Genomic DNA, 12,239 nt, shown 5'->3' with positions numbered 1-12,239 from the left:
CTATGTAATGAATTACAGGTTAAACACTCAACATGAAACAGCATTATCAGGAAGCTCACATGTCCTAAACAAGAAGCCTGATCAGAGATCAGCTTATTGTCCTTAAAGTGATCAAGCCATTAGTAACCCAAATAAAGGCATCACCCTTCTTCTGTCTACATGAATAAACATCATGTTTTATACATCATTGTATCAATATTCAGTTATATCTTGCTAGATTTCTTAACTGAATTACATATTTAACTAGGGGCATTTGTTAATTATGTGAGAATGACAAATCTGTTTTGTGTTTTTAATTATGTCGTAAGATACCTAGGAGGAATTTGTCATTGTCATTTCACTCGTGATCGGGCATCCGTTCTAAACAAATCTTTACATCTTGGAAACAGAAGTTGGCAGAATAAGCATCATATTATCCACCTCTCACTCTGTGCTGAAATTAGAGAAATGAGCGCAGTAACCTGCAGGGACCTTGTAAAGTTTCAAAACTAGAACAAACGCAATACATTATTTGAAATCAATTACTTCTATCAGCTAAGGTTTGCGTATCTTTGGTCATCACTAACTCCACAGGTACCACTGCTCTGGCACACATATATTTCATATGCTACCTGAAATAAAGTCATAAGTACAACACTCCTGGATCTTTGGGTCAATAATATCTAAAGAAGCATGTATCACATGAATATAATTTTGACTCTAGACATGGTAATAGAACATATATTTTTTCAGCAGAAGTTAGTTGTTATAAGGGTTTTCAAAAAACATTTATGTGTATATGTCCTGGTATGGCTCTTTCTAAAAAACAGTTTCTCCGGCAGATGAATCAAGTGCACTTTTTGAGATTGTTGTTTAGTTTCTTCAAGTTGTAGGTAACAGGCCCAGATTTAATAGATACAAAATAATAGGTCTTAGCTGGGTATCACTGAATGAAACCACTTGCTTCCTATTAATACAGTGTTTGTATTACAGATAAAGGACACCCTGTGCATCAGGTAAACTGTAAAAGTTCATGTGTCAGGGTTGTTGGACATAAAGGAGCTGGAAGCAAATTCAGTCTTCTTGGAAGTGCTGACCAAATGTACCAAATCCCAAAACTTTTGATGTTGAGGGACCTTGGCTATCAGATAGTGGCTGTGTTGCTATTGTTTATGGCCATGTATTATAGTGGTGCATCATCTTCACTTTGCTCTGAAGACATTTGGAAGTCCTTAAGTATCTGGGACACATTCTCTGACCCCTGACCTGACAGATCGTCCAATTCTGAATCTGGTGTTGCAAACACTGTGGGTTCATCAGGAAGCAAGGAAGGATCAGGAGAAGGAGGTGCCTTGGAAGGTGGACTTTGTAGTTTCTTTTGAGACATGGAACGACTGGCATCCCGAAAACTGGCAAAAGGAGGACGCAAGCGGACCCCAGCCTGGGCTGTTCCTTCTATGGCTTTTTGTAACTGTAGCAAATAAAGAAAAGCTAAGGAGCTGTAGACAATTCAATATATACAATTATGAAACATAATTTATTAGGAATAGTACATAGATAGATAGATAGATAGATAGATAGATAGATAGATAGATATGTAGTTATTGGACTAAGATATGATGGACAGGGCAGAGTGGGCAGGTATGGGGGAGTATTTAGAGACAATGTGCAGAACGTTACCACTAGACCCAATTGCACAATAACCTCTCAGTAACTGAACTGCATAGTAATCCTTCTACCTCTTTCAATGCGATGACTCCTCGCAGTTTTCCCCCATTAGTGATGTAGGCTTGGCTGAGTCCCAGCAGTGAGAACAGAGTGTGAGTCTGCAAGGAGAAAATGAGTAAGACATCAAACATATTACAAGATGCATTCCAACACTGAGGAAAGGGAGCTTACTCCTGTAGTGAGGAAGGGGAGCCTTCGCTAGCACTGAGGGAGGGGAGCTTACTCCAGCACTGTGTAAGGATGCTTACGCCTGCACTGTGTAAGGGGAACTTACTTCAGCACTGAGGAAGGGGTGCTTACCAATGCAATGAGCAAGGGGTTCTTACTTCTGCACTGAGGAAGTGGGGGCTTACTCCAGCACTGAGGGTAGCTTACTCCAGCACTGTGTAAGGGGCGCTTACTACAGTACTGAGTAAGGAAAGCTTACACCAGCACTGAGGAAGGGGAGTTTACTCCAACACTGAGTAAGGGGTGCTTTTTCCTGAACTGAGGAAGGGGGCTTACTACTGCACTAAGCATAGCAAGAAGTGCTTACTCCAGCACTGAGAAAGGGGAGCTTACTCCTGTACAGAGGAAGGGGAACTTACTCCAGCACTAGGAAAGGGAGCTTACTCCAGCATTGAGGAAGTTTAGCTTACTCCATCACTGAGGAAGGTGAGCTTACTAAAGCAGTAATGAAGGGAGCTTACTCCAGCACTAAGGAAGGGAGTTTACTCCAGCACTGAGGAAGGGGAGCTTACTCCAGCAGTGAAGAAGGGGAGCTTACTCCAGCACTGAGGAAGGGGAGCTTACTCCAGCACTAAAGAAGGGAGCTTACACCAGCACTGAGGAAGGGGAGATTTCCATACCTTATGCAGTACCGTACCTTATGAAGAGAGGTCCTCTCCACCATTTGGAATGGGGATGGGTCAATCAGGCAGCTATCAAAGCACGCTACCTTCCCCAGCTCCTGCTCTTCCCAGACTGCAATCTACAAATATCAAAGCTGTATAAGTCTCTGCCAATAAACAGGATTTACCGAATAAACATGTATGACAAAAGGTAAGTGACCAAGCATTTAAAGGCAACCATTCATCATTGATAAGGATCAGCTAACTGATATTGTAGCTGCCTATTTTGCTTCCCTGAATAAGATGCCAATCTACATCCCTGCACCTCCTGTACTCTTGTCTGAAACTTCAGCTCACCTCCTCCGGTGTCATTGTGTCCTCAACCTCTGGTACCTGTGGGGAGATAGAGACAAGTTACTGGCCTGCTTCATAGCTACAGATTAGTTGTTCTCTGAGAATCCCAAGCATGATAACTCTAGATCAGCCTCTCTAACATCAGTCTTCAACGTTGGAGACAAAATGGATTATAGGAATTTCACTGCACATCTTCATCTAATTGTATGAATCATTTGTTGGTACAGCACTGCTCACACAAGCATGACTGGATTCACACAACTTGCGCCCTAAGCACCTGATAAATGAATGTTCCATGACTTTTATGCCCACTTGTGTCCAGCAATGCCACCACTAAGACACACACAGTTTAAAAACATATCATATGAACTTAACCTACATATGAGTATTCTTTAGACCTGTTTGGCTGCACTAGGTAGCCAAGCGTACAAAATGCAGAAAGTAGGAATTATTCACAGGATTTTATCACTTCACAGACCTGGCAAGTACCTTTGAAAGAATTTTTTTTTCTTTAAGTTGTCACTGGAACTACATTGACTAGTGACAAATCAGATTCACTACACCTAAACATTATTAGACCTGGTGTTCATCTCTGCAGGACCTCTCTCCCTTTACTAGTCCTGCAGAGCATTAATCCTCTCTAACCTCTGAAGGCGCCTCGTCTTTGTCTTCTTCAGCCGTATTGCAGAAGATTCTTTGGATCGTTGAGCGAAATCTGCTGAAAACACTGTCTGGGAAAGAAGGGGCAGTTAAAAAATGTGCAGATGATGAAAATGTAATAATACAATCTCTTGCTACATTTAATAAACAATTATATTATATAGAGCAATTATAATGGGGTTATCAGTAACGATATCGTATCTGGTTTGTGTGTGAGTTTTTATTGTTAAGATCTAGATGTGATTCTTCATTGTGTCCATAATACATGATTTCTATCAATAAGCTTACATTATTATCTGTGTAATTCTCTTTGCAGAAGATACATTTCTGCCTAGTGGTGGTTGCATTACTGCTATGGGGAAACCAATAGTAATTTGAACAGTAACATTCAGGAGTTACCTGGGTGTGGTGGAGAGCTGGAGTAATCCGTAGGATTGCTGGGGCTTATTGGACCATTACACTGCTCTACAGGCTAAAAAAGAAATACGCATAGAGGGTTACGTGAGACACAAGGTTTCTCTATACATTTCTAAATTTTCCTTCAGGTACTTTGTTCAATGAATTTCTTTCTCTTTGTGTTTTTAGACCTGTAGGATCCGTAGGATTGCTGGGGATTATTGGACCATTACACTGCTCTACAGGCTAAAAAAGAAATACGCATAGAGGGTTACGTGAGACACAAGGTTTCTCTATACATTTCTAAATTTTCCTTCAGGTACTTTGTTCAATGAATTTCTTTCTCTTTATGTTTTTAAGGGTTCATATAACTAAACATAGAAACATAGATACCTAGATATAAACAGCAAATAAGAAACAGAAACCCCATCAAGTTGTAATTCTTTATTCTAAAAAATAATCATTAAAAACAAAACCAGAAGCATCTATATATCTTTATATACACAACCTATTCCCTTCTTCTCCACCAACTTAACTCCAATTTAAAGCCACATCTTCTATTTCCCTCTAAGGTTTCTTAGTAGGAGCGTCTCATACAAATATGCAGTATAAAACAGTGCTATATTTATCTTTTGTGCTGCCCTAGGTACTGGTAAATCTGCTTTCCAGAACCACCAACAATTGTAGCTAATTTTTGCCTCAGAACTGGGGGACAGAGATGCTTGGAAAGGCCATGCGCAGCCACTATGCAGCAACAATTTGGAATAATATGAACCAATTGGAGAGCATTGGTGTAGGGAGACATCTGGGCATAGCGCTACCCCTGGTATAAGAGAAACATTTGTCTATCTAGCTCTTGGAAGCCAGAAAGTCAATTTCCTATGCTCATAGATATGTATGTTCCCTACTTCTCTAGTATCTTTCCCTCAGTGATGGCCATCATTCTCACCTCTTTCTTCTCCTCCTCCTCACCAGCTATGTCTTCTTCATCCACATATTTGAAAGAGTCTCTTTTTCCTGGTGGCTCTGTTGGCCTCTGTCCTTTGTATGGTGGAGATGCCAGACGTTGTCTTCTCTCTCGGCTGAGAAGTCGTTCCAGCAGAGCAATAATTTCTGATCTTTCAATGGACCCCAGAAGGACCATACAGTCTGCAAAAATGATGCCCATGTAACCAATAAACCTAAATCTTTAGCTTCTAAAGCATGAATATAACTCTGAATTTGATACTATTGGTGTTAAAGGGACAATGAATAAAATGTAATCTCTCATGATTTAGACAGAGCAATTTTAAGCAACTTTTATTATCACATTTGCTTCTTTCTCTTGGTATCCTTTGTTAAAGAGTATGCACATGCATTACTGGGAGCTAGCAGAACACATCTGGTGAGCAAATGACAAGAGGCATATTTGTGAAGCCCTCAATCCCCAGCTAGCTTCCAGTAGTGCTAGGAGAACAAAGAAAACTGCCTGCTCTGAATAATAAAAGTTTACTGCCCCTCATAATTTCCTTACTACCAAAACCTTCTCTAGTAGAGCACAGATAAAAATGTAAAAGGGGGTTCTTAGCACTATTGTTCTAGGAAGAGTCCTACCTGGAGACTCCACCAGGGGGAGTGTTTTATGAGTGCAGCTCTGTAGGACATTGCGCAGGTCTCTGTACGTGCAGTGAGAGGAGATAAAGCGAATATCTCTCACCATAATGTCTTCCACAAAGATGTTATATTTGCTGTCAGAGGAAAACATATTTTTAGTAAACAAACATGTTATACACAAGATGTTTCAGCAGAGTTTACCATACTACACACCTATGTTCATTCTCATTAATTGTTCCTAAAGTGACAAAATAAGGGCCGAATTATCAAGCTCCGAATGGAGCTTGATGCCCCTGTTTCTGCGCAAGCCTTCAGGTTCACCAGAAACAGCAGTTATGAAGCAGCGGTCTAAAGACCACTGCTCCATAACTGGTCCGCCTGCTCTGAGGCTGCGGACATCAATCCGCCTGATCCTATACGATCGGGCTGATTGAGACCTCCTGCTAGCGGCTGATTGGCTGCAAATCTGCAGGGGGCGGCATTGCACAAGCAGTTCATAAGAACTGCTTGTGCAATGATAAATGCTGACAGCATATGCTTTTGGCATTTATCGATGCGCAGAAGACATGATCCGCTATATCGGATCATGTATGCTAGCACCTTAATAAATAGGCCCCAAAGTCTTGTATTGATAGGGTAAAAAATACAAGCACCTTCTAAACAAATGAATATAACTAATGAAATAAAGCTATGCACAAGAGAATAGTGTGTTTTATAGTCAGCAGAACATTCTGTTCTCTTGCAAAATCAAAGAATAAACACACATTCCTCCAACATTTTACTACAAAAGAAATAGTTGAGTGTTTCTCTTGAATTAGGTCAACGTCATTCCCACCACCCCAATAAACATAATACTGAAAGCATTAACTACATATATAAATAAATAGTGGTTAACAGATAGAGCTATTATGAAGTCTTGTTCTGCTTATTTCTTATATAGGATCTTTTTCTTTTTATTGTTTGCCCTTTGTGAACCCAATGAATAGCTACAAGGAACTTCAAAACCCTCTACTAACCCCTCTCCCTTATGCTGTAACAAATGTATAAGTCTCACTGACTTGCAGAATACTGAGGACCCACCACTGAACATAATCCAAATTAAGATCAAATTACAGTATTTCCTATGGGTCTTAAACACTCCATGGGATTCAACCCACATTTTTAAACCACTCCCCATGGGACAAATCAGTCCTTGTGGTTAGATATTACTGACTCAAGAGGTTGAGGGGGCTGTTGCTGTTTTGTGGGTGTAGCTGTGCATGGCCATATCTGGGTGGTCAGTGGGCAGGTCAATGGGATTTGTGGGTTTGTCTGGGTGTTTTATGGGTGGAGTTAAGGGACATTCTGCAAATCAGGAAATAGGGCTTTCTCAGAGCAACATCAGGTTGAAGTTCATAGTTCTCAAATAGGGACAGTTGTGAGGTCTGCAACAGTAATATATAGTTTCAGCTGTACAGATTTGTGAAGAGATGGGAGGGATATGTCTGTAGAACAAAGGGGGAAATGTATTTTTGGCCAGTTGCACATGTGACTTCACATTTAATAAACTTTATTCGGTATTTAATTTTGTTTACAGTATTTCCTGTGTTACAAATATCCTTAGCTTATCATTGGTAATGTGTTATTGTCGCTTACTAACCACAGTAATTCAGCTGTGGGCTATAAAACAACCGCTAAGGAATATTTAAGCCAATTAATTGCAAGTATTGGACAATAATTATTACTACAAATTACTGAACGCCATTAGGAGACCATTTCATAATATTTTATAGCACTTAGAGTTGAGGTCGGAATGACAATTGTTTAGTCTTTTACCTTCCATATCCTTAATTTATCAGTATTTAGTTTTTGCTTAATTGTCCCTAATAATGTGCTATTAAAAAGAGGTATTCATCCGGTGAATGGTGGCTGCAATACTGCTGTATCCTGTGGTAGGAATAATAGATATTGGCCCTGGCACAAGTCCCTAAATTAGAATATACAGTGAAAAGTAATAATAATAATTATAATACAAAAAATATTGTAATAATAACAGTAGAAAAAGTGTTGGAATATGTATTTATTCAGCAGTTAAACGCACAATACCTTGCCAGGTATGTGCCCAAGTGATACCTTAAATGAGTTGATGCCCCTTTATACCAGTCTCTGCTTTTCCCACCACTTCCTATGTTATTTTATGCACCTGATTTGCTAAAACATTGAGGGATGAGGTGAGATTACGTAATCAGCTAAATAGAATAGGAGCAGGTGAAGATTATGTGTCTGGTGAAGCTCTTATGGAACTCATATGAAGAGAACCTGCAGACCATTATGAAATCTGTTTGTGAAAGTGAGAACTCAGATGAGCTACATGTCCCTGCAGCTCCAAATATGGGCCAGATCACACGTGGAGCACTATTTATTGCTCCCGCATGTGTTGTTAACACCACTAGTAGTGGTAACGTATACACAGAGTCTGGCCAGGCAAGTTTTTGCAGTTTCTCTCGCTCTTCATTTATCAGAGTATTATATGATTTTTAGTTTTTTAAAAGGTTTTTATACTTGTGATTTAATACTGCATATTTGTATGTTGTAAATTTGTATATTGTATGAAAGTGGGGACAATAGTGCTCCATTTCATCTTAAAAACTTTAATTTGCCCTCCATTGTGCAAATAGTTTTTTAACCTATGTGTTAGGACTATATACAATAGCAACATTTAATACTATTGCTTTGTGAATAGGAATATGTTATATCTTTTTAAATGTTCTAAGACATGGTCTGTCAGTAAAATAAAGTGTTTTTTTCTACACATTGTGTATTTCTAGTTTATATTTGCTGTATACAGCGCTGTTTATATACTCTCATACAACCTTTCTTGTTCCTAAAAACAGCTGCAGTTCAGCCCTTAATCAAGTGATTAGATACCTAGTATATACTAGTGGCATAACATTTTTAGTTGATTGCAACTAAGTAACTAAAATATACATTTCTCAGCGTGTGGTGCTCTCCTTTTTTAACTACATTTTTTTTTTTTTTTTAATCCATTGGTATTACTGATAGTATGGTTTAAATACATCAATTTAGTACTCGGTCATAAAATGGTTCAGTCACAGTGGTTAGTGGATCACTGAATTGCTCAATAAGAGAGTTTGCACTTCTGCTCACAAAATGCAAAACCAAATTGTTTTTCTATAAATAATTCTTATTATTTGTCTATTTACAGTAAATACAGTATAACACTTTATTAAATATGAATATTGCATAAATATGTTTTTACATATTTTCAGCTACTTAACTGCAAAGGGCTCCAATGCACTTCGATAAATAGAAGTCTATTTAAGGCATAATATTAGATGCAGGGATCCTGCAGTCTCTTTGTGAAAGCCGTATGCACAAATAAGGAACCAGACCCAATGCAAGCCCCTGTAGCTACCTTAAATGAAAATTACATGCCCAACTGAGAAGTCAAATAAAATAAATGCCCCTATAGCCTTCTTAATGAATGTTGTATGAATGCTGTATATCAGACCATAGATAAAATAAATGCCCCTATAGCCTTCTTAATGAATGCTGTATGAATGCTGTATATCAGACCATAGATAAAATAAATGCCCCTATAGCCTTCTTAATGAATGCTGTATGAATGCTGTATATCAGACCATAGATAAAATAAATGTCCCTATAGCCTTCTTAATGAATGCTGTATGAATGCTGTATATCAGACCATAGATAAAATACATGCCCCTATAGCCTTCATAATGAATGTTGTATGAATGCTGTATATCAGACCATAGATAAAATACATGCCCCTATAGCCTACTTAATGAATGCTGTATGAATGCTGTATATCAGACCATAGATAAAATACATGCCCCTATAGCCTTCATAATGAATGTTGTATGAATGCTGTATATCAGACCATAGATAAAATACATGCCCCTATAGCCTTCATAATGAATGTTGTATGAATGCTGTATATCAGACCATAGATAAAATACATGCCCCTATAGCCTACTTAATGAATGCTGTATGAATGCTGTATATCAGACCATAGATAAAATACATGCCCCTATAGCCTTCATAATGAATGCTGTATATCAGACCATAGATAAAATACATGCCCCTATAGCCTACTTAATGAATGCTGTATGAATGCTGTATATCAGACCATAGATAAAATACATGCCCCTATAGCCTTCATAATGAATGTTGTATGAATGCTGTATATCAGACCATAGATAAAATACATGCCCCTATAGCCTTCTTAATGAATGCTGTATGAATGCTGTATATCAGACCATAGATAAAATACATGCCCCTATAGCCTTCTTAATGAATGCTGTATGAATGCTGTATATCAGACCATAGATAAAATACATGCCCCCGTAGCATTCTTTATGAAATTGAAAGATCAGATACATGGCAATTGGCCACTGTGACTTTTTAATGAAAGCTGCATGCACAAGTAAAAGCCCGAAGCAATACAGAACAAATACACAGCTCTTGTATCCCCTTAATGAATGCTGTATGACAAAGTGAGACCCCAGATAAGATACATGCCCTGCCTAGACTTCTTTATAAACGTAAGTCAAGTGAGATACATGGCTAAAGTCACCTGTTCATGAAAGCTGCATGCACAAGTTAGAGTCTAGAACAGATACGCACGTATGTAAATGTGAGATCCCAGATCAGTCACATGGCCAGTGCAGTCTTATTATGAAAGCCCAAGCAAGAGCCCTTAAAGGGACTGTCTAGTCCAAAATAAACTATTATAATTCAGATAGGGCATGCAATTTTAAACAACTTTCCAATATACTTTTATCACCAATTTTGCTTTGTTCTCCTGGTATTCTTAGTTGAAAGCAAAACCTAGGTAGGCTCATATGCTAATTTCTTAGTCCTTGAAGACCGCCTCTTTTCTGAATGCATTTTGACAGTTTTCCACCACTAGATGGCCTTAGTTCCTGTTTGTCATATAGATAACACTGTGCTTACACACTTCGAGTTACCTAGGAGCCAGCACTGATTGGCTAAAATACAAGGCTGTCACAAGAACTAACATAAGGGGGAAGTTTGCAGAGGCTTAGATACAAGGTAATCACAGAGGTAAAAAGTGTATTAATATAACAGTGTTGGTTATGCAAAACCGGGGAATAGGTAATAAAGGGATTATCTATCTTTTTAAACAATAACAATTCTGGTTTAGACTGTCCCTTTAACAAAAGCTGTATGCTCAAATAAGACCAGTAGACACATTGCACCTGTAGCTTTGTAAAGAAAGCTGCATACACAAAGTTATAACCCAGACCAGACACATTGCACCTGTAGCTTCGTAAAGAAAGCTGCATTCACAAGGTAGAATCCAGACCAGTCACATTGCACCTGTAGCTCCATAAAGAAAGTTGCATGCATAAGCTAGAACCCAGACCAGACTTATAGCACCTGTAGCTCTGTAAAGAAAGCTGCAAGCACAAGTTAGAACCCAGACAAGAACCATAGAACCTGTAGCTCTGTAAAGAAAGCTGCAAGCACAAGTTAGAACCCAGACAAGACCCATAGCACCTGTAGCTCTGTAAAGAAAGCTGCAAGCACAAGTTAGAACCCAGACAAGGCCCATAGCACCTGTAGCTTCGTAAAGAAAGCTGCATTCACAAGGTAGAATCCACACCAGTCACATTGCACCTGTATCTCCGTAAAGAAAGCAGCATGCACAAGTTAGAACCCAGACCAGTCACATAGCACCTGTAGCTTCGTAAAGAAAGCTGCATTCACAAGCTAGAACCCAGACCAGTAACATAGCACCTGTAGCTCCGTAAAGAAAGCAGCATGCACAAGCTAGAACCCAGACCAGACACATTGCACCTGTAGCTCCATAAAGAAAGCAGCATGCACAAGCTAGAACCCAAACCAGACACATTGCACCTGTAGCTCCATAAAGAAAGTTGCATGCATAAGCTAGAACCCAGACCAGACTTATAGCACCTGTAGCTCTGTAAAGAAGCTGCAAGCACAAGTTAGAACCCAGACAAGACCCATAGCACCTGTAGCTCTGTAAAGAAAGCTGCAAGCACAAGTTAGAACCCAGACAAGACCCATAGCACCTGTAGCTCTGTAAAGAAAGCTGCAAGCACAAGTTAGAACCCAGACAAGACCCATAGCACCTGTAGCTCTGTAAAGAAAGCAGCATGCACAAGCTAGAACCCAGACCAGACATATTGCACCTGTAGCTCTGTAAAGAAAGCTGCATGCACAAGCTAGAACCCAGACCAGACATATTGCACCTGTAGCTCTGTAAAGAAAGCAGCATTCACAAGGTAGAATCCACACCAGTCACATTGCACCTGTATCTCCGTAAAGAAAGCAGCATGCACAAGCTAGAACCCAGACCAGACACATTGCACCTGTAGCTCCATAAAGAAAGCAGCATGCACAAGCTAGAACCCAAACCAGACACATTGCACCTGTAGCTCCATAAAGAAAGTTGCATGCATAAGCTAGAACCCAGACCAGACTTATAGCACCTGTAGCTCTGTAAAGAAAGCTGCAAGCACAAGTTAGAACCCAGACAAGACCCATAGCACCTGTAGCTCTGTAAAGAAAGCTGCAAGCACAAGTTAGAACCCAGACAAGACCCATAGCACCTGTAGCTCTGTAAAGAAAGCTGCAAGCACAAGTTAGAACCCAGACAAGACCCATAGCACCTGTAGCTCTGTAAAG

The 12,239-nt window shown here is 39.4% G+C and overlaps 1 protein-coding gene across 4 annotated transcripts in view; it reads right to left on the bottom strand.

Annotated features, from left to right (window-relative positions):
- Positions 1-671: 671 nt before the first annotated feature.
- CLCN1 (chloride voltage-gated channel 1) overlaps positions 672-12,239 on the bottom strand; it is a 384,315-nt gene continuing 372,747 nt past the window's right edge. For 2 of the 4 annotated variants that reach the window (XM_053692781.1, XM_053692782.1), the window contains 7 exons: positions 5,541-5,674; positions 4,897-5,096; positions 3,951-4,023; positions 3,537-3,622; positions 2,895-2,930; positions 2,573-2,677; positions 672-1,805 (listed from right to left, as the gene is read on the bottom strand). In XM_053692781.1, the coding sequence (XP_053548756.1) occupies positions 1,662-1,805; positions 2,573-2,677; positions 2,895-2,930; positions 3,537-3,622; positions 3,951-4,023; positions 4,897-5,096; positions 5,541-5,674 (778 nt within the window). In that variant the 3' untranslated portion in view covers positions 672-1,661. The other 2 variants (XM_053692784.1, XM_053692783.1) reach the window with 2 other exon arrangements.

This window comes from Bombina bombina, chromosome 9 (genome assembly GCF_027579735.1).
Source record: "Bombina bombina isolate aBomBom1 chromosome 9, aBomBom1.pri, whole genome shotgun sequence".
NCBI classification, from domain to species: Eukaryota; Metazoa; Chordata; class Amphibia; order Anura; family Bombinatoridae; genus Bombina; species Bombina bombina.
This window is presented reverse-complemented; position numbering and strand designations above follow the sequence as displayed.